General features: G+C 35.0%; 1 protein-coding gene across 1 annotated transcript in view; it reads right to left on the reverse strand.

Moving 5' to 3' along the window:
• The window catches only part of LOC132551170 (neuroglobin-like), a 59,410-nt gene that overhangs the window by 18,050 nt on the left and 13,383 nt on the right, over window positions 1–27,977 (reverse strand). The window contains exon 2 of the mRNA XM_060215282.1: window positions 3,475–3,706. Coding sequence (XP_060071265.1) covers window positions 3,475–3,706 — 232 coding nt within the window. The remainder of the gene's footprint in view (window positions 1–3,474; window positions 3,707–27,977) is intronic.

A 27,977-nucleotide genomic window follows, 5' to 3' on the forward strand; every position in this document is an offset into this window, starting at 1 on the left:
TATATCAGCTCCATCAGACGACTTATACTCGGAATACCGCACGACCATCACCTTGTTTTAGCATCACGTGAAAGCATCGGTATATAATTATGTACATTTCAATACATTAAGGGACGATAGGTAGAAAATTAAACCCCGATGTTATGTAACTTATGCTACAAAGGTTCGGCATATAGGTATAAGTTTATAATAAAAAGATAATTTCACATTAAAGATCATCACAAGTCTCAGTAGAAGTCTACTAGACAACCTGTTATTGTGTTTTATGACGTAAATTATTTATTTTCCTCTTGTGGTGCCATCCCTGTGAGACGAAAATTACCATAGAAAATGGAAAATCGATATGTCCATTTGTCGCCACGAGAAAGTCATACAAGATTCGTGTCGAAATTAATGAGATTCAAATTACATTGACAAAAATGGTCCCCGTGCTTGGAACATTTAAGAATCACTTTTAAAACATTCTGCTTGTTACTCATGGATGAAATAGCATGAGCTTGGTTTTCGTTTTATTCACTTTCCAAGATGCTGGGATATTTTGTTTAGGATTAAAGGATATATATATAATATATACATATATATACAGCAGTTCGAGCAAAACATATTTGTTGGACTAAGTTAATCGTCACAGAAAATCCTTCTTGAAATGTTTTATCCGAAAGAACGAAACCAATTTATGAATGTATTATGCCGTAATTCCACACTACATTAGTAACGGATGAAAAACCTAATTAGGTGTTAGTTCTGGTACATGTCATCCGAATAATGTGACGTAATACAGTCGTGTGTGTTGTCACTCGAATAATGTGACGTAATACAGTCGTGTTTGTTGTCACTCGAATAGTGTGACGTAATACAGTCGTGTGTGTTGTCACTCGAATAATGTGACGTAATACAGTCGTGTGTGTTGTCACCCGAATAAAGTGACGTAATACAGTCGTGTGTGTTGTCACTCGAATAGTGTGACGTAATACAGTAGTGTGTGTTGTCACTCGAATAGTGTGTCGCATAGTTGGTAAATACTAGACGCAATATACCGCTCCGAGTCTTAGCGGAGGCATTGAAATACATAATGATCTATGTTACCTTGGCGCCATTGCAGGGAGTCGTTAATAATACTCAGCTGACATCGCTGTTACTCATGGAAACTGGAGGACGAGTTATTTCCCGGAGAGGGAGTATGTAACCCTGATAAATACTAGCCGCAATTTACCGCTCGACTAGGGAAATATCTTTAGCTCGATCGGTAAAGTGTCACGCTAGTAAGCAAGGGGTTCCGGGTTCGAGTCCTAGTCTATTGTCACTCGAATAGTGTGACGTTTTCGGTATCAGAACTGTACTCGATGTTGGGTGCTGATATAGTACCTCAGGTTTTCAGCTTGGCCTGTACGCGTCATAGAACCTGAAGGCAACAAATCAGTTTAGAGTTTGGACATGCGCATAACAGTTCACACCTTTATGTGTTTAATCGCCTGATGGAGTTTCAATCATTTCCTAAAAAGTGATAACAACCGGCCGCTTACATCATTCTAAATTATCGAAATTGATTCCCAAATACCAAATGACAACTTCGGTTTGTGAAACAGACATCAACATCATGGTGTTCTGTTTGTTTTTTGTTCATCTGGATTTGGATTACTCATGGCACGTGCTTTATCGCTTCGTTTTTATCAATGTTCCGTATGTTTTGCTCCGGTTCCTTTTTATTCTTTAGTCAGTCAACCAACAAGAGTCTCGGTTTGAGTGAACGGTATGTTCTGTTTTGCCACCAGTTTCGTTGGTAGCTTCATTTATAAGGTTTATATTAGGCAGTCAAGAGCTTTTATCGGCCCAAGTCCTTTTGTTCCAAACATATCTGTGTTTTGCCTTTACAAAGCAATTGCACTCGAACCTATGGGTTCTGACAGGAAGATGAAGAATTCACAAAGCCGTATTCTGCTATAAGTATGACGGGTAAAATATGATAGACGCGTGGGCACGATATGTCACGAGCCTAAATATTGATCAATATTAATCGGGAGAATTTTCCTTTGTAACAAACCTTTGTTGCGAAAAATCTTCAAATAGAACAAAAAAGTATTAGTTTGTATTTAAACCCATCACAAAGAAACGTTATCAAATGAGACAGAAAATCTACTTAGGTCTTGGTTTCTGATCAATCAACGGTTATCGATCTGACAAAAAGCATAAGGCTCTCGCCGACACTTACATAAACAGGGTTATTGTATACGGTCACATAACTTTTCTCCATTACACTGGAATTACTCTCTACTAAAACCTGTTTACTATCGACACAGGAGGAGCGGGTGACGTTCGATCTGCGGATGCCAAATTACTTCTAACGCCGTACTAGGTCGATCCGTGTCCCACTATTCATTCACTATTTTCACTCTTGATCCTTCAACTGAACGATAGTTTAATGGGTCCCCCTCCTGTGATGTATTACTTAAACCTATTACTGAAAGCCTTGTTTCGAACCAATGAGGTTGGAAATCGCAAAGGTACAGAATCTGGTATAGACAAATGCACGTTTCCGGTTGACATCGATTCCAAAGCGTGCTGCAGGCTTTTCGGGGCTAATATAGCTCAGGAAAGATGCCGGTATAGTGATGATAGGTTCTAGTCACTAGTTTTATGTCAAGTTCAATTACATGTGATGAGTGATAAAGAGATACGGAAGACGACAGGAAAACCAATTTGGCTATGTAGATTATCGAGTTTCTAAACAAAGATATCAGGTCGACAGATACTTAACAAACATTACACGAGTTATCAGTAATATATATATATGGTTCTCTTAATATTCTCCCATCCAGTGTAAGCAAAACGTTGATGTTCCTATATAGATGATCGATTATCATTATACAGATCACGTGATATTATGTTGTATGTTGATTGGCTAACGTTATTTACAAGCAAGAAGTACTGGATCCGGATTGTCATTTTTTCCTTCCGAATACCAGATTTTTATTTTGTGAGCGTACGTGTCCATAAATAATTATTTTCATTGGAATTTAAAAATTATATAAGCTACGAAATGTTACCACATCGCATTTATTAAGAAACCGTAAAGAGAATTGCGATGGTGAGATAATGCCCGTTATAGCAACTGGCTAATGTACTTAATTTGCGTGTTCTGCCGCATAACAGATAACGACAGGTTTTGATTGGTGTGTTCTGTACACTGAAGGTCTGCATTGACATTTCATGATTAATTAATGTATCATGTGCTGATTAATGCATGTCAAAGATGTAAATTTGTGTCAGTCCAATAGATATCATCTGAAGTGTCACCGAGGCTTCACTTATTAGGTAAATGACATGTGACACGAAGGTTTGATAGTTAAAAAGTTCAAACCTAAGGACAGATATCCTACCTGCAGTAGTTTACATATGATTTTGTAAAGGAATTGATATATACAATTTAGAACTGGCTATAAAATACACTACATAAAAATCATTTTTTTTCCTTACCCAGAAGTTTTCCGGACGGAAGACGTCGAATCGTTGATGCGTAGCGCCCGTCCTACTGAGATGTTCTTTAACATAGTCATAGTTGTCTATCTTAGAGATAGCATCATCTAGTGTGGTCATTACGAGAGTCGCATGCTGTTCCAGATACTCGTTCTGACGTAATTCATCCTCGGACTGTATGTTGGTAAACTTCTCAAATATCGCCATTAGGTCGGCATTCGACTTAAACAACCTGGAAAATAAAGAAATATTGTAATGTTAAAGAGTGTTTAAACCAATTAGCAATTGTATAGGAATACGATAAAATTTACATGTAGTAATGGACAGGTGTGAAAACATCATGATGTGAAGGGTGCTCGATAAGATAGATATAATAGCAATAGTATCAGTGTTTATTTCAATGTGAAACTGAAAAACATATCAAGCTTCGTGAAGACGATATCGTAATATCTGACGTTTGTTGTCGGAGTAATTCTTTTATCACATTCCCATAGATGCACAATATGGAACAGTTCGATAAACATGACACATATATACAGACGCATAAGTTTCCAGTTTTTCACCAAAATAATTGATACAAGTTTAAATTGAAACACGACACATTCACTGAGTTTATCATCCATGTCACCAATACATTAGTGTTGTCATAAGTAAACCAGTGTTCCTACTGTATCAAGTAACCATGTTACTGACTCTGAGTCAGTGTTTCTGCTGTATCAAGTTACAATGATACTGACTCTGAACCAGTGTTCCTACTGTATCAAGTAACAATGCTACTGACTCTGAGCCAGTATTCCTACTATATCAAGTAACAAGGATACTGACTCTGAGCCAGTGTTTCTACTGTATCAAGTAACAATGTTACTGACTCTGAACCAGTGTTTCTGCTGTATCAAGTAACAATGATAGGGACTCTCTGAGTCAGTGTTTCTACTGTATCAAGTAACAATGATACTGACTCTGAGCTAGTGTTTCTACTGTATCAAGTAACAATGGTACGGACTCTGAGCCAGTGTTTCTGCTGTATCAAGTAACAATGATAGGGACTCTCTGAGTCAGTGTTTCTACTGTATCAAGTAACAATGATACTGACTCTGAGCTAGTGTTTCTACTGTATCAAGTGACAATGATACGGACTCTGAGCTAGTGTTTCTACTGTATCAAGTAACAATGGTACGGACTCTGAGCCAGTGTTTCTACTGTATTAAATAACAATGGTACGGACTCCGAGTCAGTGTTTTTACTGTATTAAGTAACAATGACACTGACTCTGAGTCAGTGTTTCTACTGTATCAAGTAACAATGTTACTGACTCTGAGCAAGTGTTTCTACTGTATCATCAAGTAACAAGGATACTGACTCTGAGCCAGTGTTCTTACTGTATCAAGTAACAATGACACTGACTCTGAGTCAGTGTTTCTACTGTATCAAGTAACAATGTTACTGACTCTGAGCCAGTGTTTCTACTGTATCATCAAGTAACAAGGATACTGACTCTGAGCCAGTGTGTCTACTGTTTCATCAAGTGACAATGATACTGACTCTGAGCCAGTGTTTCTACTGTATCAAGTAACAATGATACTGACTCTGAGCCAGTGTTTCTACTGTATCAAGTAACAATGATACTGACTCTGAGCTAGTGTTTCTACTGTATCATCAAGTAACAAGGATACTGACTCTGAGCCAGTGTTCTTACTGTATCAAGTAACAATGACACTGACTCTGAGTCAGTGTTTCTACTGTATCAAGTAACAATGTTACTGACTCTGAGCCAGTGTTTCTACTGTATCATCAAGTAACAAGGATACTGACTCTGAGCCAGTGTTTCTACTGTTTCATCAAGTGACAATGATACTGACTCTGAGCCAGTGTTTCTACTGTATCAAGTAACAATGATACTGACTCTGAGCCAGCGTTTCTACTGTATCAAGTAACAATGCTACTGACTCTGAGCCAGTGTTTCTACTGTATCAAGTAACAAGGATACTGGCTCTGAGCCAGCGTTTCTACTGTATCATCAAGTAACAATGTTACTGACTCTGAGCCAGTGTTTCTACTGTATCAAGTAACAATGATACTGACTCTGAGCTAGTGTTTCTACTATATCATCAAGTAACAATGATACTTACTCTGAGCCAGTGTTTCTACTCTATCAAGTAACAATGATACTGACTCTGAGCCAGTGTTTCTACTGTATCAAGTAACAATGACACTGACTCTGAGTCAGTGTTTCTACTGTATCAAGTAACAATGATACTGACTCTGAGCCAGTGTTTCTACTGTATCATCAAGTAACAATGATACTGACTCTGAGCCAGTGTTTCTACTGTATCAAGTAACAATGATACTGACTCTGAGCCAGTGTTTCTACTGTATCATCAAGTAACAATGATACTGACTCTGAGCCAGTGTTTCTACTGTATTAAGTAACAAGGATACTGACTCTGAGCCAGTGTTTCTACTGTATCAAGTAACAATGATACTGACTCTGAGCCAGTGTTCCTACTGTATCAAGTAACAATGATACTGACTCTGAGCCAGTGTTTCTACTGTATCATCAAGTAGCAATGATACTGACTCTGAGCCAGTGTTTCTACTGTATCAAGTAACAATGATACTGACTCTGAGCCAGTGTTTCTACTGTATCAAGTAACAATGATACTGACTCTGAGCCAGTGTTCCTACTGTATCAAGTAACAATGATACGGACTCTGAGCAAGTGTTTCTACTGTATCATCAAGTAACAATGATACTGACTCTGAGCCATCATTTTGATAGCGTATTAAAACAGATCTGATGACAATAGCGTACAACCAATAAATAAACATCTATTAAGGGAGATAAGTGTTTCATATTGTTATAAATTGTAGTATTTCCATATAGACAGTTTCTATTCTAGCGACCACACTGGAGCTACATCAAGTGGCACCACAGTACGCACGCCTACGTCACCTTGGGAGCTGATGATAGTTACATTTATATTCCTCTCTTGTGAAGTCAGCAAATTAAAACATTTAATCAATATACGTCAATAGACGGATTACTTACGCTCAGAAGTATTTTATCAATAAGTACACATCCCTGTAAACACCAAAGATTTACAGGGTAATACGTCTAGACAGATGTCAAAACCATGTGTGGACGTCTGCGAACCAAGGAAATACAGCCAGTCTCGGCACTATTGTTCTTCAATAAAGAGATTCTATCGTGAGATCTGGCTTCAATATAACGTCCATACCAGATAACTACAAGCACGCCGGAGGGAGTTTGTACTTATTGTTTGGGTTTTAATGGAAAAAGAAAGAGAAAAAAATAAGATTGACATGAGGAAATCCCCGGACATTGTTATATGTGTGACCCTTGTGTTAGATGTAGTATTAGACGAGAAAATGCGGAGTTGGTCACCCGTCTAATACTACTTCCTACAAGATAATGTTGGTTATATTACTAGTAAGATTGATTCGCGTTCAAAGACGTAGTCACAACAAGCGCTGTGAATTAATGCCAAACACTTCTGAGCATCGAATAGGTTTCTTTTTCAACAAAAGAAGAAAAATGGATTTAGAAGAAAGTTGAGTACATGGCGTGGAGGAATAGACAGAATAGATACCAATCCTTCACAAAAGGTCGCACAATAAACGCGTAGAACCACCATCTTGGTAAGGAAAGTTGTGACAGACAAACAGTTGTAAAGTTCAATATAATAATGAAGAAAAAAAAAGAATTGAAGAAATGACTCAACGAACATTTTTAATTAACTTGAATATTGAATTTTTTTATCAACATTTGAGCTTCCTGCTGAGTGTACAGGGAATATTCTTATACCTGAATTATTCAATTCTTCCATACGCCAAAATTAACAAATGCACTCCGTAGATATATGGAAGGTGCCCATCTGTTTAAGTCCAATTTACGCCAACATTAAGGCTATTAACAAATTGGATGTTCTCGATAGAAACGAACATCACGTTTGTATTAGCAGGTCTAAATTTAGGAAATATTTTTGTTCAGCTGAAGGCTAAACCACTGGTATGTCTGATCTGATTGGAAACAATCACGATTTATAAGCAAATTGAAATAGTTAGTAATTGTGATAAATATCAAATAATTATAACCGATAAAACTGGTTCCCCATCAAAGCTCTTAAAAAAATACAGAACATGTGTTTTTTGTGCTTAAAGGGTTGAACTTACATTAAGCTACTATACAGATGAAAAACATCTATACTTAAATGTATATAAAACTAACTACGTGTGTATGTATTGAAATCGTTAACCCAGCATCTGTAAAATAACTGGCACAGTTAGCAGTTCTACAGAAAATTTACATTAAACCTGACTATGGCTAAATGTACGTATATATCACCAGAAAGGTTTCTTTACAATTCAGAATAAGACTGCACGACCATGGCTTTCGAATTCCCGTAGTAAAATTAATTATTTACTAGATCAGCCGGACCTGTGGTTATCAAAATGATATATTTTTATTTTACCAAACACCAGGTGACAGTCATGTCGCTATTTTTAGATACTTTGGAATAACGGATCAGTCTTACGGTGAACAAAACCATATAGTAAAAAGTGACCAGGTATTGAAAATATGGTTAACAAAGCGCCAAATAATAGGTAATATCTCTTGTTATGTATCCTCATAACAAAAAAATAACGTTTATACACCGGTATTTGTATTAGCTTGAACAATCTACATTGTACCCCCTCATGAAAAGGCAAGCTAGACGGAGTTTAATTGTCGATTCTTTTTTCTGTGTATTTTAACGACTTCGAATCTTTTTTAGTATATATATGATATATTTACCATCTCCTGGCGCCATTCTCGACTAGGATTATAGTTCAACCAGAAATATTGGTCCCTTCCTTAAAATGACAGTGTAGTTATCGAAACGTCGCACTCAAATTTCCCACCGGCTATGCTACACGAACTTTTAATAATACCAACCAAATGTTCCTAAATAACCAACAATAAGATTTTGAAGGATTAGGCCAATCTTTTATGCCATATGCTGACGATCCAGTGTTATTTTTGGCAACTTTAGAAAACTTACATGAATCAATATATCTTTATACGTAGGTCTATTACATACGTTCTCTAAATGTTTCTCATGTAAACATATTGTACGTAATTTATCTATACAGCTTTATCTAACCAAATTTATGCTTAAGACATATTTATTTGTTTAACCAATTTCGTATGTCCACACAATCTGTTATACTAATATCGAACGGAATTGGAGATATTGTATAAGTCGACTTATGAAGTCGGAGATTAGCATCATTCTGTGTTAATATGTAATTAATATAATGACTTCGGAAGTTAGGAACTTCGGCGTTTGAATTCACAAAACTATTTCGTGTCAGGTAAAACTAAGAAAATAAACCATCCATCTATTTCTGAATGAAAGAAGATAATATTTGTATTTATTAAATTCGTTTTTCACTTTTGATTTTCTGTCTCATGTCCATATTATGCATTGTACGTGTATGCAATATGTACTATGAACCGTAAGGCCTACAGACAATAAAGAAATCGAACTGAAATTAAAGCGATCTGTATTGCATTGGACACAACTATACAATGTAAAAACTAGGGCTACAGAGTTTTATTATCAAGGTATTGTGTTGATATCTTACGGTGTATATTCTCTTCAGGTATTAACATGAAATTAATCACATCAAATTTAGCTGTAATTGATGAAATCACAGCTGAATTTGATTTGACTCATACAATCGATTAGACAGTTTCCTTAAAAAATTGAAATCAATAAACATTAGAATTCAAGTTGAAAAATTACGATATTAAAATGGAAGTACTGACCAAAATAGTATCGATTTGATTTGTAAATTATACGGATTACCGATTGTGTAACATGATTACAATATCCGTTCTCATATGTCGGGACCGTCACTTCTCACTCAGTGCTAATTGTATAGAAGGCGTGGTGGTTGGAAATTCCATAAATTTGGTTCAATATGTTGGCTAACTACTTTTTTTGTGTTCTTTCAAGCTACGTGAATTGGAACGGTCTCCTAGTTACCAAACTTGTTGAGCGTCAGCTTAAACCAAATGTTATCGATAGCACAGTCACCGATGTCGGGTTGTTTCCTAGGCTGGCGAAGAAACATTAACTTGAATTGAACATGATGCGTCAATGCTCACATACTTTACATTGAAATAACAAGTCAAATCAGATTACAAGGATTAGTAGAACGACAGAAGTTAATTAAAGAATGTCGAAACCTTACAATAAATGCACTAAACATTCCGCTGTCATGAAATATCCAACATCGATTTGTCAAATAAACATGAAAACGTCAAAACTCGTACTAAAGTGCAGAATTAAATTAAGAATAATATCGCGTGCAGCGTTCTCTTTTCCTGATCTATTGCAGTCATTAGCTTTTAACAAATGATCTGCTTTTTGTTTGCTCCCAAATAGTTACAGATTATTAGTAATAATTTACAAACCGGTTATGGCTTCAACACGAACACGCGTAATTACTGATTCCAGTTTTTGATGCAACATCAAAACGCAGAGAGCTATTACGGAGAAAATGAGGTTGCCCTAACTGCCCCTTCCGTCATTTTTACGGCACCCATCAATGGACATACATTTGAAACGTAAACACCCATATTCATTTAAAACTTTTTGATTACTTCCTAATTCCATTTACGTCACATTGACAACCTTTCCACACGACACCAATACTTCATGCTTGGTTGATATTCCTCACGTTTGCCTGCGAGCATATTGATTATTATACCATCTGAATTTTGATTATATGACTTGCCTGTCGTTAAATATATCAGTTTTATAAATAATTATGGCTTACTGATAACAACACTATCATTACGTCATCAATAGGTAACGTAATTGACTCTATATCGAAAACGTCCTGACTTGTAGTTAAAAGGAGATTGAAACTGTTTGTTTTCTTGTGAGTTGTGTTGTAATAGAATTTTCAAATAAAAACTAGTGACACTGTTTTTTTAATCTAACTTTAGATAAATTCAATATAATTCCGACAAATATGTGAGATTCGTTAAACGTACTGTTGTATACCCAGTCAATGTCTACTGGTATAGTGCTGGGTAGACCAACCTTGTATATATATATATTGTGTACATATCTCTAGATACTCTGTGATGGAGTGCTGCAGCTCCCCCTAATTGTTATATACCTTTTGGTTTAAAGATTATCGAGGGATTAATTATTACCAAGGTCGCTGAAATAAAAATCCAATCTGATTTGAAGAAGAACCTTTTTTAATGTTAAAGTAAACTCATTCTATTTGTGTCTCTAGGGAGCTTCAAATTAATTTACTGTTGTTACATACATAGATGTAGGTCACACACGACGGTAAAAAAATACGACTGTCGAATTGGACGGAAATCACTCAAATCTCTGTAAAAACAATTAAGGATTACAACAGATAAGTAACATATCTTCTCTAATTTCTCTGATTTTTCGCAGAAAGTGACTACAAAGAAATACTTAAATGCCTGATTTCGAAACTTTTTTGAAAATATATTTCGAATCTGTCTCAAACACTTATTACACCAAAAAAACATCTTGAGAGGCTGGGGATGGTTAAGTCACTTCATTACCATAAGAGTGATAAATTGACAACTAGTCAACACTTTCCAGGATACTGACATCCCTTCCAATGAGAGCAACCTTTGGTGTCAGTGTGGACATGACAGCAGTTGGCGTTTACAGTGCGTTTGTATAAAATATTTCTTTGGACGTGCGCGATGGAGACTTGTAGATGTATACAAGCTTCCATCATGCCCTAACACCCAATTAACATGGAAAAGTGGAAACCATACCATGAATAAGAATTATATGCTCCAGGTTCGGCATCAAACAACAAGCTTGACATAAGCAATGCCTGAAGACTTTCTGTGGACATATAATTTCCGAGCTGATATGGATGAACAGGCACGGGAAGGAAATGCTGAGATTAATCACCAATGTTGTTAATATGGAGACTTTCGTGAAAGTCATGGACGGGATAAAATCGTTATATAGACAGTTAATGGGGGCACGTACCGAGACAATCGTAATACGTGCTACAGTTTATGAGAATATATAGGCACCATACATAAAGTTTTATTGAGTGAGTTGTAAGTGAAAAATTATATTGTTTGGCGTCAAATTGACACGAGAGCAGTCAACCGTATTACTAGACACAAACATTTCCGGATCAAAGGAGGGCTTTTAAAACGTAAAGTCAATAGTGTTCTGTCTTGTTTTTAAAAAGTTTATACAGTCTTTTAATACCTATATATATACATCTGAAGAAGAATTGGGAGCGCTTATGTTTTCCAGTGTTTTAACTTTTTATACATATATTGATCTAAAGTTTCTTGCTTTAGAAGCTGTAATCAATTAAAGTTTGAATAAAGAGATGATGTATTTCTCACATCACACATAAACATATTATTGATTTTACATCTATTAAACCAAACAATGTCCCCGTTTATTGTTCATCAATCTAATTCCTAATGTGACGTCATAATATCAATTAATAACACAACGGATAGCTGATATGCACATAGAACCGCTGTAAATCTATAAATCTTCTTAAACAAACAATTGTCTCTAGGCATATAACTCTTAATGGAAGCATTCTCATGTTAACTATGGTAGTTACATGGCTTGTGTCCTATCGGATGCAATAAAGAAAAGCATTAAGCATAGACTATACTGTAAAACCATGACAGAATACAGCTGTGTATTACACTAAACTGCCTGTCAATAGGTAATTAGTGGACATCCATCGACTGAAAGATCCACGTCCTCCTTTAACAATTTGTGTTTTACATGACAAACGGTATTTTACGTAATACGTTTCAAATCGATTTTTGTCTAGTGGTGCGTTATCCTTTGTAAATGGAAATCGTGTTAATTAATTCCGTATCCAAATCGACTAACCATGATGTAAATCAAGATTAAAACCATTTCTTTTCGTTCATGATATATTTTGTATTATATATATATAATGTTAGCAATTTTAAATATGTTTCACTAACTACAACTGTCCTAATATCGTAATTATCTATCATAGCATATTTATGGTTTAAACGGTTAATTTGTGGCCATCTATAACTAAGTAAAATTGCACGTGACTGACTAGCAAATCCACTGAAACTCGCTAGGGTTCCATGGACGATTGGTCTAGCACTATAAAATTGGTCTCCGGTTGAGTGAAAACTTCATCTCCGTCGAGTTTGGTGGAAAGATCTTCCAACGGACTATTGGCTAGCCTATGGGAAGCAACTGCACCTTCTGTGCCCTATCACTTTCAGATTTATTGATGACGTCTTGTCTTTAAATAACAAGAGATTTCTTGACCAAGTCCATCGTCTATACCTACCAGTATTGAAAAACAAGGACACGCTTATCTCGATGTTTTTCTACAACGAGATCGACATCAACAAGGACAGCTTTCCATCAAGTTGTATGATAAGCGTGAGGATTTCAGTTTCCCCATTGTGAATTTTTTTTCTATTTCTGGATTGCATTAAGCATCCCCATGTTGTCGATGATGCAAAATGCACTTACTCTTCCGGAACACCTGGTCTTGTCCTTGTACTTTTTCAGGAATAATTTTTTCCTTTGTTCACATTTTGCTCTAGTTTCATTGAATTTGAGTTTGGGTTATGATTATATTGAAATGTTGGCATTTTCTTGCTGTTCTTATTGTAAATCCAGTAATCGGATCAACCGGATATCAAAATTCATTACACATGTAACTCGCATGTATAAAAATGAAACCAAAAACACAAGCAAACACATATAAAATTATCAATTTTTTCCGTTATAGTGGTGTAAAATAAAATGGAAACGTGACGATGACCATGACTCACAAATTTAGTCAAATAATGACTAAAGCGGTTCCTTTTTATAGTGCTTTTTATTGATTGTAATGAAACCTTTGGGACAAAAAGGATCGAAATTGATCGATACAAATGTCAAAAACATGCGGGTGTGCAATATTCCTTCAATTCAGTAAAGTTGCAATATTGTTTCATTCCAAAACGAACAATTTTATAATTACAATGTGGGTACAATTAAGACAAATACTAAAAAAACTTTATTGTGCTTCTAGAACTCTAGAATGATGATTAGGTCATAACTCGTAGAACGGTACAAAAATGTGAATTCTTAGATATGAAATAGTGCATCGTTCGTCTGTGGAAGGAGTATAAAACGTAATGTATGACGAAACCCAACTCATCACTGGAAGGGACTTGACTAATTCATAACGATCAGATAAACTATCGGCCATTCGACACTAAACCGGAAGTAGCAGGTTGTCTTCGTGACAAAACCATGCAAACAATTTGTTCAGAGTGCAAATACCAGATGTCTAAAAACTAGATTAACATAGAAAATACACAAAATACCATTCGCTGACTTCCTGATTGAGAACAACGAACTCTTTAATCTCTAGCATAGGAAGTAGAACTTAACAAAACGTTAGCCACAACCGGAAGTTGTTGAGTGGTGTCACGACATGATCAAAGAGCACCACGAAGTTTTGATATTTTTCCATTAAAAAAGATATTTAGATTGGTCTTATCTCAACTTGGCTCGGACGACAGACACAGATTCTAACAACTGGGTAGGAGTCTTTGCCTGTCCTCTGAGCTATTAAGGTTGTTATTACGTTTATTAAAATTAAAATCGAATTGCTCCACTATTTATATTGCATATATGTTTATGCAACATTGTAGACAATTTTATGCCATATTATTCTAATTTTTGGCTATATTATGAATGTTTTTAGAATAATGTATTACATGTATATGTTTGTATTATTAATATTGTTTATGTTGTAAATATGCTTTTGCAAAATGGTTGACATTGTTTTTACCTATATAGTCATTTGATAAAATGAAGTTATTTTCGTTTCTTTACTTGTATACATACCCAAGACATAGCTCAAGTCGTGAACCTGTTATAGGGGGACACAATAAATATCACTAAGGAATATATTACTATTTTTGTATACTTTTCAAGTCCTTAATACGTTTGTCTTTCTGTGCATGAAATCCTGAAATAAAATAGACTTGTCAGTGAAAAACTTTCGTTTATATACATTGTTATACATAATTTGTTTCCATTTGAAATTCTGCAGCAAAATCCTGTACTAAGGATCTAAGATAAGTATATGAAAACATTATCTACATCCTTAGATATTACAAATGTATGTGTTTTATACGTATAATGTACTTTTATAAGCCACGTCTCCATGACTTGAAGAGTGTTCCAACTTTTAATATCTCTATCGTTTTCCACTGATAGAGAATCACCAGTGTTTAGATATACACTACTTGGAGTGATAGAGTCATAGATGAAAGGCACGTGTGTGTATCTACATCCTGTGTACTAGCATGTAAAGCGTCTGTGATCAGGTCCTAAATGTAGGTATAATGTACTGTACTAGCAGTTTCATGTTCATTTCAAAGCACGAATTTTTATGATTGATATTAACTGTTGTCAAGAATAGAAACCTTCAGATGCTGCAGTTGGCTCAAAGAGTCAAACAATTAAATAGTATCCACTGTTCACATTTGGTATTTAATTCTTTTCTCCAGGCAGTACACGTAACCAGAACCTCAATCATAGTGATATTTCATCAACCTTTGTCACGTTTCAGAAGTTTTAATGTTTATTTTACCGTATTTACAGTAACATAACCAGACTTGTTCACTTTGCTGATGCAATGACGTCATAGCACATTCTTCATATTATACACACATGTACGTTAAGTTTTTGTTTTTTTTAAGCAAAGGGCGACGAGCGTTTATAACATTTTTTTTTTAATTCTAGAGCATATATCTATAAATGACATGACATTTAAAAAAAAAAAACAAAGATGATCAAAGAGATCGTTAATGATGAGACAAATCTTCTTACGGGTTATCAATATGAAAATTTTTCTCTCACGAAAAAAGGCTAGATACAATCTTTGAATTTTGTTAACAAAGGAAAAAATTCAACGAATCTTTCTTTCAAATTAGATATTTTCTTTAATGTTTACATAAATAGAAATATTTCTTTGTATGTCAATATTTTCCATTCGTAATTAATCATTTTCAATCTCTAATAATACCAATTCTGCGCTGAATATCAATTTACTGTTCTAAATGGAAACATTGCATCAATAATAGATAAGCATGCGGTTCATGATTGACATGGCCCAGATACCTCTACGTGGGTTGTGCATGACCATACATAAACATTGCCACATAAATGCATTCATTACAAAAACACGAAAGTCCTTAACTGAAGATATTAGAAAGCAATTTACTTCTAAATTTTCCTCATAAGAAAATAGATAGATAAAATCATAAAGGGAAATTAAAAATACGTGGCATTTATTACCCAAAGAAAGAAAAGTATTAAACTTGTTTCCTTTCCAAAATACTGTTAATTTTACCATAAATACTTCCTTGAGAACATCGTGTTAGTTTTTACCCGTGCCCACATTGTCGTGTTAAATCCTATCTGGAACTGTAACCACTATGTCTAAATCTAATTTTGTATCGAAAGTATTCACCTGTGTATCTTTCGTACCATCGACGAGATTACATTTGTTAGACACTGATGGTGGAATTTTTGTCCGGGGATTTGCCTTACATGCATGCCACGTTTTGAGTCATTTTAATAGTGGTATTGTTCAGAATAAACACATCTGCTTAACGGTGTTTTTTTAATAATCACATATATCAGACATTTGAAATGCATTAAATGATAGGGCTAATGCACCTCTCCATCTAGATTTTGACATTGCATTCGATCAATTTTGGCATTCCTTAGTCGCCTTTAACATCAATGTCGAGTCCTAGAAGGACGAAACAACTGTGTTATGTAGCCTCACTGACGAGTCTTAGAAAGACGAAACAACTGTATTATATAGCCTCACTGACGAGTCCTAGAAAGCCGAAACAACTGTATTATGTAGCATCACTGACGAGTCCAAGAAGGACGAAACAACTGTATTATGTAGCCTCACTGACGAGTCTTAGAAGGACGAAACAGCTGTATTATGTAGCATCACTGACGGGTCCTAGAAGGACGAAACAGTTACAGGATGCTATTTTTCCATACACTGACTCTATTGTATCTAATTCCAAATTTGTATCGGAAAATGCTATTTATTTGTTTGTCTTTTACACCATGTTCGTATCGCGTATTAGTGCTTTGAAGCTGACTTGGTGAATATGAAGATTACTATAATATAGATGCAGCCCCTTTCATGACACACCGACTCACATAGTCATTGTCATGGACAAAGAGAATGATACAGTTTACGAAGTATAACATTGCTAATGATGGTTTTAAGGATACCAATTATTAATATAACCGCATTAACAATGCATTGCTTCGTGTCAGGAGGACGGGAATTATCTCATTAGGAAACTCTGATATTCATTAATGTTATTTTATAGCTTGATATTCGTATCAAAGCGTCAACAAGGGATTCTAAAATTGTGTTTTTCTTTGTTTTTTTTCCAAACATAAAAACATGGATAAGAGAGGGAGACACCAGTGCCTATTATAGTAACATATCAAGTTTCATTCCATAGGAATGTCTGCATAGTCATACATTAATTCGATCCTGTGATTATATGGAATATTTCTATTCTCAGACATACAATATATTCTTAAATAGTTTAGACAACAGATGTACTAATGATGCTGGATATAATAAAATAAAGAAAAGTCAAAATTCAAATTATGGAATGATATGCGTAATTGCATTTTACTTCATTTTGATGACGAAAAGTCAATCTGGAAACAATAGAGGATAGGTTGAGTTGAAAGTGCTGTTAATATAGATTAGAATCTGATACCATATAAAAAATGAGACAAGATAGGAAATCGATAAATTCAGCAATAAAAAGCGAACGGAAATACAATCAAGTCCAGCAATCTCAGGATTAACGATGGAAAATCCGATTAACTGAGGAGCAATCAAGAATGCATGAAAAACAATAGGACAAATTATACCTTTAACGTTCATGCTTTGATAATAATCTTAAATGAAATGAAGCATATGTTTTTTCATTAATTTTCTCTAGAAAGTGACCCCATAGGCTGTCAATACTTGGATTTTTCTCAGTTTCTGTAACCAGTTTTCACATGTAGCATAAAATTGTTGATTTTTCAGTTGAGAATTTCTCTTCTGTATCATTAAAGATGACATTTCATAACAGTTAACAGAGAAATAACAAACAAAAATTATAAACACCATTTATTGAGTTGGCATTTAATGCAGATGTGACTCCAACAACGTATTTTAGAAACAGCAGTCGTTGGATAACGGTGTCTATATATAACAGATAATGCAGAAATAAACATACTAGAAAATCGACAGAATCACATCGTAAATATAAAAAAGACAAATAAAGAAAGATTATCAAGAAATCAATAAACTACTTAACATCTGTAAGCATGATAAATAGAGAGCAGGTGTAGACGATGGTGGTGGATTTGTCCCCTAGGTTTTGCCATAAGCTGTATACAAGGTTTCAGTTAACTCGTGTGGTGGCTTGTTTTAGAATATCGTCATGTCCTTGACGTTCTTTTGAAATTATCAGATATATGATAAGAACGAAATTTGTTGAATCATGGGCTAGTACACCTTCCGATCTAGAAAGTTGATATTTCTTTTTATCAAATTAGGTTTTCCCCAGCCGCCTCCTGGGTTTCAAATTTAGGCTCTTAGCATCACTGATAGATCTTAGTAGGACAAATTATTTGTATGATACAGGTTAATTAATTATATGGATTTACAGTGTCTAAACTTGTAAGAAAATGTGCTATACTCTTGTGAGTCTTTCGTACTATCTCTATCTTCTTGACTTACTTACTTAAACATATATATTGACAAAATAACAACACATTTTATATGCGAAATAATTCCATTCTTTTGTATCAAGCATACATCTTGCTTTACGAGCACTTAGCCAAGACGCGCTATATGTTCATTTGGGTTTAACTATTCCTGGGTGGAAGGGTTCGATAACAAATCTTTCAACCTTGACCTGATAGCGATCCGAAGATGTCTCACATGCACGTTCCCGACATGAGGCTTTCCCTTCTCGGTTGCTACTTCTTATATTCATGAGGGAAATGAACATTAATCTAATTTCGTCTGTGAGCTTGGATAATAACCTCTCGGTAAATGGAGCGAGAATTGGAAATGTAACTATCATTATAAGTCTAGTGCCGTGTAATGTCCATAGCTGTGCCCAGGTTACGATCGAAAGTCTTATTACTCGTGCCTTAGTAACAAGGGGTAGAGATGCTTGGTGCCACTCGGATACTACTATACAGACCGTTGAATTTCATATTGAACCTGCAGTAGCCAACAGATTATCGATCTGGTTAACTTATAAATTCAGAAATTGTACGTAATAAGACCATCTTCTACAGCAGTATTGACAAATATAATAATTAATTATCCAGTTATGTTCATAAATAAATTTTATCTGTCGCTTCATTTTTGGTAAATTTACTAGAGTCGTAAGTAAAAAAGTGCACCTTTAATGAAATATAAAGTTTTTGAAGGAGATTGTATTCAAAATGTCATTCCTTTTATACAATTTGCTGTCCTAAAATTTGGGGGCTTTCACCGGCTGTTAACAGTTGCTCTAAAACATGCATCATGTTGTCCTTTTTTTCTCGCTCTCGTTATCACGTTCGCAATTACATCTATTGTGCTTCTCTCGTTACTTACTGTAAATCAAATCGATTTCACCGAATAATCAACGCAATTTACAATAATGCTATGTTCAATTAAGAGAACGTACACTAAGTCTAGTATCATTTGTAAGTGTCTGAATGCATTTCTGGTCTAATGCCCCTTGTAAGTGTGTGAATGCATTTCTAGTCTACTGTCGCTTGTAAGTGTGTGAATGCTTTTCTAGTTTAGCATCTTCGTAAGTGTAAGAATGCATTTCTAGTCTAATGCCCCTTGCAAGTGTGTGAATGCATTTCTAGTTTATTATTTTTCCGTATAGTGGTGACTCAGTCTTATGTGAATACTATTTATGTGGTATATTATAAATTTCTGTTAATGTTCGTTGTCTGTTGACTACGGCATTATTGTCTAAATTCAATAAAACATAAATGTAGATATTCTGTACTGTTTAAAACACCATCCTCCCGTGGAGCATATAATACGAAGACGTATAGTCTATGAGATGCATGTTACTTGTTATATCACACTTGTTCAATGTTAGTGTTATATTGCGTGTGTGGAAGATGCAGTCGTTTCTATATTAAAACCACGTGTAACACAACCATCATCGTGCGGAAACACGGGAAGATGTCATTGACTCTACTATTCCATACTGCATCTACATTCGTGACGGTGTACATCATCTTCACTTAGTTTTGTATTGGATAAATGTCTTCTTGGGAATGCTGTGTTTACTCCAGAAAAGAAAATGCCTATAGATATAGCTACAATTATCACATTAAAATGACAATGTTAAAATCCTGCCCAAATGTAAAGCTGACATTATCAATAACCTCTTTATTTTGCTGTCTCATTAGGAGACGTTATATATGTTTGGGTGATAGGAAAATCGCTATGTTCCACAAAAATAAGTTTGCTTGATGGTTTGAGTGAGTTTGTCTGATGACCTAAGACTCCTATGTCTCATTACAAAGTGAGTTTGTCTGTTAGTTTAAGTTCGCGATGTTCTATAAAAGTGAGTTTGTCTGTTAGTTTAATTAAGGTCGCGATGTTCTATAAAAGTGAGTTTGTCTGATGGTTTAAGGTCGCGATGTTCTATAAAAGTGAGTTTGTCTGATGGTTTAAGGCCATAATGTTCCATAAAAGAAAGTTTGTCGGGAGGTTTAATATCACGATCTCCCATACAAATGAATTTTCCGGGCGGTCTAAGATCACGATCTTCCATACAAATAGATTTGCCTGGCTGCTTTTCTTGTCAGTAACATGTATCATTTTGCTATAATGGTAATGTCTTAATCAAGAAATACATGAGTGTTGTCAGTTACGCAACATCCGGTCTCGCTGTGTTTCTATTAAATATTCAATGTTGATATTTTTTCATTAACAGTTTGAATGTGATTGAGTTAGAATCACAACTTCGCTTACTTAACAGTAACATTTCGTTGGTTATTAATACTACTTCATGTATTTCTATTTAGATAGCATATAAAATTATAAGCAAAGATATTAACGTTCAATTTAAATCTTCAGATGATTTTCATCTCTGTCAGTGACTAAAGTCGGAAATTCTGGCAGACCTTGTTGGATTTACCAAGTCATTTATTACAGACGATCATGACCTCTTCTATAAAATCTCCTTTTTGGGTGGGGGAAGGGTTTTTTGTTGTTTTGTTAGGCGGGTTCTACTTTCCTCCCCTATTTTTATAAAAATAAATGAAACTCAAGAATAGGTTTATTAGATAAATTATTATATAATCTATGACATAAGAAGCCTCAACGAAATGTATGAACGATTAAGTCTAATTAATATGCGTTTCTCTCCAATGAGTTCCACTAATATCAAGGCCACTTAGGGAGCGGTTTTGCTCTAATCTTAAATAAATGCCAGGAACCTGGTCAAATTAATCTGATAAGCAAGATCCATCTTGGGAGACATCACCAAGAGGATTGTCAATAACAGTGATTGCAAGTGTTGAGAATGGGACAGCATGGCCCAAATATTCCAATCATAATTAGCGGAACGGTTCACTAAGGTGTTGTTCCAATGATGTATCCGTCCGTTTGTTTGTTTATGAGTGGAAACCGTATGTTAAGACAATGCCAACAGCCACAACACAAAGTTAGATCTACTGTAATAACATATATCGGCAGCAACATACGCGTACTTGTGCACGTGTTATATTACAATTATCGTAAGTCAATATGGGTCAGGGTCGAATGTTTTAATGCTAATCAAGGGCATGGTTTGAGGCAGTATACAACCTAATTAATCTTGGACGATATATATCTCCTGATGTTATCCTATAAGTCAAAGTGACTGATGGTCAATCGATACACACAAATGCGTAATATCGTATCCGGTGTAGCGGTCAGTTAAATTTACCAACGAATATGATGACACGTGGTCAGCTAATTACAAACTGAATATATCGGTGAGAGGTGACGACGGTTGGGCATTTCGTGGATGAGAAGTTAGCTTGTTGATACGCTAAAATGAAATTTTCTTTTCGAATTTTCTGATTCAGTTTTTTAACGAGTGGCTCAGCAATACAGCATACATTCCATTTTCCTGACAGTATGGTATGACTGCATCACTATGTTGAAAATAATCTGTCTACATCAAACTATGTCAAATAAAGTAAGTTACCATCTAAGCTAAAAGCTATTAATCATCTTCGTGTCGATGGGTTGGAATCTGCTTCTAGCCTGAACAATTAATTTGAAACTTAAACTCAAGTTGAAAATCATAGATTTTCAAATGCTTAGTCATACTTTTCATTTCGAACTGAGTGCCACTCTGTACGGTGATCTAAACGACCAAAATTACTGGCTATCCTGGTGAGCTTGAATCTCTTTGTACCTATCGGTTACACGTGCGTACTGATTTTTTTCGGGTATCGAAGGTGCGGATTTAAGAAGAAATTGCCATACATACACAGTCACCCTTTCATCGCTGGAAGGGAATGTGAAAGGTTCTGTTCCGTCTGTTGGATATTTGTCAACAGTCCAACAACATGGATTTAAAAGCAAATTTTATATACCCAGGACGCTCTTCATATCTGATTTAGCAAAATCAATGTTTTGATCTAAATTGAAACAGTACCAATTTGCGTTGGAATTAGATAAGAAGAGCGAATATAATGCATCTTAATTAATAAATGTATGTATTCCCTTTTAGAAAAGATTTAAAGCTTGAATCGGCCTATTACATTTACGTCATATAAAACGTTTAGATTTGTATCAATACAGTGTATAATTTTATCTCCTTCCAGAAGAGTTACAATGGAATGATTTAATTACAAATCCCCCAAATTATGCAATGGTTGCAAGGCATAATAAATCATTATTAGTTTATCAAATTATGCAAAAATATATCTTAATGATACTTGGAAACAAAATGTTCACCTATTCTTTTCAATCACGAGACTCCCGTGTGATGCAGTGAGGCACATCAATATAGCATTGTCTTTTGCTGTTTGAAAATTAAAATTACCGTACAGCAAGACTTTCTATCTCGTCGTGATTGTTCAATAAATCGCATTTCAAAAGAATTGCAGCTCGATGTTTACTGAATACAGTCACAATAAGGACATCAAGGAGGACACTAACAAAAGTAAACAGAAAAAGTCTCAAGAGTAGAAATGGATCCAGTAGTCAACCTTATCTTCTCCCGCAGCGTGGATGTAGAAAACGAGGCCACACAACAGGAATTACAGAGTAAAACACACGATAACTTGTTAGACTGACATTAGCTGTTCCTAGTGTGTATAACACGAGACAGATTTATAATGTAGTCACTGTTGGCCATGACTTATTCTTTCTAAAGGGGCAAATGCAAGATATACATTTCAATATTGTTAAAAACGATACACAAAGACGTCATGGAAGCTCATCTTTAAAACATCCCACACAAATTTTAAGAGTAAAAGTCTTTAGATAGCACAAGAAGAGAAAGATACGTAAAAAGAATAAAAAAGCAGAATTACATATATTTCACAAGCTGTATAAGGTCATACCCAATTGATTGCTTTTGGAAACAATCTTGGAAACAATTGTTTAATGGAAACGGTCCACTTTAATGTGAATGTTATTTAAAAGTATGTATACCTGCAAGACATCAATTACTATGATTGTTTGGTGGGTTTGTTTTTCAATATTTCAGAAATATTGCGTCAACAATAGTAATATAACTTGCAGTAAAATAGAATTACAACTATTCAAAATATAGTCAATAAACTGTTAGTTATTGCCTACCACAGTTACATATAAACGCTTTGGTGATAAGGGATATGGAAATTGATCCAAGGCTCTGTAATATGATAGAATATGTTCGCATGTGGCATATATGGTATTGCACAGATAATCATACGGAAAAACAGCAACTTCTGTCATAAAATTGAAAACAAGACGTATTTGAAGCTAATCATAGTTACAGAAATGTTTATATTGGATACAAGGCATTTTTCAGTAATTCTCTTTCAGAGCCGAGCCAGAACAGTATTGTTTGTCGTGTGGATCCTATCCTATACCCAAGATGGCACAGTTTGGTATCGATGTCGCATTTTAACTAGCACAAACTCTCTTTTTTAACCCGTCTGGGAATATATCCGTATCTATTTCTCTGGAACCTTATTACCATGATCCTTTTATTGTACGATCTAAGCCACACATCCTACCATCCTTAGGGAATTCCTTCATGATGGAAAACAAACAAGAACATATGGCTTTCCTACATATAACGATACGTGCGATAAATTTCTTTCTTATTTTTCTTGGAACGTCGCCATTCCATTTTTGGACACTTCGTATTTCTGAAATTCGCTTCTCTGTAGAAAGATATTACGGGTACGTTTAATGATACGACAAGACTAGATGAGGCATGTTCTTTTAACGCTTGGGTTAAATGTCTACGTCATTCAAATGTTTGATATCAGTATCGACGTGTTGTTTTCTGTTTGTGCATTGAGATAGGATGGTGTCCGGGGAGCGCAATCCAGAATGCTAGCATGTCTATGTCGGAACACAATACAATTATCATTGATAACCATGTGCACATTTCCACTCCATATATCATTTATGAAAGATTCAATTATACGTGTATTTCGCAACCGTTATCATACAGTGCGCTTTGTCTTATAATCTAATAGCGACACATAAGGTCATTGACGCATGTATCTCGATTCTGTTTTGAATATTTTGTATAGAAAAAAGTGACAATTTCATAAGACTTGAAGAAAAGTTGAACATCAATAAATACCGATCCAGATAGTTGACGCCTCTTCTATATATTAAAGCACACTCTTTTTGCAAAACACAAAGGAAGTTTCCGATTTCACATTGTTTGAGCTTTTACAACAAGTCTGAAATTGGTCATACTATTTGCTAATTTAGTTCGATTTTATTATTTTAGTCCGAGTTTCGATGTATGTTCTTGTACTAAAAATACATAAGCTGTTTTCTACGCTTTCTTTTTTCTAATTCAATTTTAGATATTCCTTGAAATCAGTCATATGCTTACATTTTAAGCGTGTTTAAGATAGCTATGTATTAAACGTTTACGTTTGGGTGGTCGGGTGGCGCAGTGGTAACGCACTCGCCTTCCACCTAGCCCGGGGTTCGATTCCCGGAACGGACGTGAAAAGGTAAAAGGTCACCTGCCCGACCACGTGGGTTTTCCCCGGGTACTCCAGAGTGATTAGTAAAAGTTGACTTGTTTCGCAACTGTTGTAAAATTTTTAAAAAAAGTTTATATTTATATATAAACGTTTACTTGTTTCAGATCCACTGTTGGTTTCACTACTCTTACTACCCAGTATTAGTTTTTACACGTGGTTCCTTACAGCATAAACGAACATCTTTTATTATGTAACCTCCCTCTAAGTATATTTTATCTTGGATGCTTGATTTTGACATTGAAAACCGTCTTTTGAAAAAAAATTAACTCCTTGATTTGAGAAACAATACAGGTGACTTTTTTCCTAGTACAAAAGCAACAATAGCCGATTTTCTATCAGTGGTGCGAATGGATTCTATGCATTGAAATGAGTTGTGATTGTATATCATTCATATCCCGGTTCTTTAAAGAAAAAAAGAACGATTTGCGATAGTAGTAATTGTGGTGAGGAACTTTTAAATGTGAATAAGAATTGGAACATGTCTCTGGGGGAACTATGGAATACAAACACTGCAGCATTAAAGAACTCTACATTATCAAAGTATATAATGTACAACAAGTGATGAATATTCGATGAAATGTCTCTTAGGGTGTCGTTTTAATTCCACCGTTTTATTGCCTCGGGGTACTTTCTCTTTATGGGAATATTTGTAAAAATTGGAAAATTTGATTTTCTCAGACACACAATCCATTGACAAACAAATATAATATATAATAATAAATATGTGAGGTATATTAACGACAGGAACGCCGCAAGAGGGTACGTTTGTGAATTGTGGAAAGTCATGGAATGTGCAGACGGAATGAAATGCTAACTTTTGAGCAAATGCATACCTCATTTATTCATTTATGTATGGTAGCTGTAGCAACCGCCGAAATTATATGAAATTGGGAAATTTCCAATTTCATGAAAAATGAGCTTTAGTCGTTATTCTACCTCACATGGTGATAGGCACAGGCGACGTTGTCAGGTAAAAGAAATAGTTGCCTCTCATATTATGCTATGTATATGTTGTCAAGGCAAACAAAAGTTGCTGAAATGATCTTCGCCGAGAAATGTTGTAACAGACTTTGGTTGTCTATGTATTTTATCATCCCAAGCAGGAGAAACACATATCTATAATATTATAATCGTTGATCTTTTAAATGTTGCTTTTATAAAGTACAATAAACAATTTTATAAATCAGTCGATATAACGTAAACAATAATTTTCCCTTTTTGATTGAGGTTTACACAGATGAACATTTCATCCTGTAAATGTATGTGAGTATGTGAGTATGCATTCCGCATACAATATATAAAAAATAATAACCCACCAGAAAAAAATCCTGGCTCTCTAACGTCGTTCTGTACAAATGGGTTGATTCGAATTTGTGAAAAAATAGGAATCGGAAGTCTCCATGTGCACCTCATTTGCATCGCAAACAGATGAAAGAAACAGTGGTATGCAGGTGTGGTACATCTTCGAGTTATAAGCGAAATAATTTCGCACATCACACGACCTCATGTGCCCCTGCCTTGCCCATTCTGTCTGTTGGGGATATTAAGAACACACGTGAAGTATTGGCTGAACGATCAGGCTGACAAAACAGTTTCATCCTCAAGCGTATGAAACACACGGGCGACCATGCAACTGAATGTAACATCATCCCAATCGTTCGCCGCTTCAATCGTTAGGTTTGTACATGCTCCGAGACGAGACCGTTCTATGTGTAATGCCTACTTCAAAGGGATTTATGGTTTTAAATCAAGTACTTGGAAATTAGCTTTTTTAAATACGTTTTGTTGCAAGACTCAACTTGAAATGTATGTGAATATTTGTATTGAAACATGGCAGACAGCTGAGAGCTGACGCCATCTGGTATTCGATTTATTTTGGTAAATACATATCTACTTATACACTGAAAACACAATTACATTAAGTTACTATTTATATAATGTTACAGTAAACAGATGCTGATGGAAACATTAAACAATGATATCATTACCTAGAGAACAGTTGTAGCTATATTGTATCATTGACTATATACTATCAACGTCATACACACCATGATAATTTAAGCATGCAGAAATCAGTCATAAAGCGAAGTTTACCTCCAATCTATGGAAAGTGTTGGCAATGTATAGTGAGGAAAAAAGGAACCTTTAAAATGTTTGATAGCCAATCCAGTATTATCATAACAAGAAATAGCAAAACTACATCGGGTCTGAAAGCAGATATATATATAATGTTACAATTTTATCCTTCAAATTGATTTGAAAGAAAGGAAACCTGTTTATTATAAATTCTGCCTTAGTTCACTCAATGAACTTCTGATATGACTGGGAGTAAAGAGATTACAAAATGGAATTTGCGTCTGTCGTTTTAGAAATTTCATAGGCAGAAGTTAAGTTTCCTTCGTTCTCGTTATATTGGTTTTGAGTTTGAATTACCATTTCGTTAAAATGTCAGTTATTATTTAAAAGTTGAATTATCATTATCCTGTTTTGGAAAGAAGGAATGAAATCTGCATTTCCATGGCATTGAAGAAACACGATTTTGATTAATTAAAATAACGGAAGTATGGAAGGGTTATTCTCTTAACGAAGAAAAGAGTATTGGAGAATACATAAATGTCTTGGAACTCATTACAATCATGTATACATCGCTTGTATCCTTTTATTCCATCTCTTAATAATATATTACACAACATATTGATTTTGATTTCATTCCTTTCGCAGGGTTCCTGTCTTCGTTGGAATTTGAACAAAACTTATATATATATATATATAACACGACCATGTTTCCATTACTACTAACAAGGTGATCAGCTCGCGAAATTAATTGTTCCCCATACATTAGTAACCTGCAACCCACTATATGCATTTCTAAAACAGACATTCCATGTATTAATGTTTCCATTACCACTCATAAGATGATCAGGTCGCGAAATTAATTGTTCTCCAAAAATTCAGTGTTTGGTTCTAAGGCAGTTCTCTTGAGTGGTTCCCTTTGCCATCGTTTTACAGAAGAAATTAATGTAATGTAGAGTGAAACGATATCACAATAATGAAAAATTCATTAGCAGATAATGGCATTGTCCCTCAATGT

The sequence above is a fragment of the Ylistrum balloti genome, unplaced genomic scaffold (genome assembly GCF_031769215.1).
Source record: "Ylistrum balloti isolate Yb309-2 unplaced genomic scaffold, AGI_CSIRO_Ybal_v1 Utg369626, whole genome shotgun sequence".
In the NCBI taxonomy this organism is placed as follows: domain Eukaryota; kingdom Metazoa; phylum Mollusca; class Bivalvia; order Pectinida; family Pectinidae; genus Ylistrum; species Ylistrum balloti.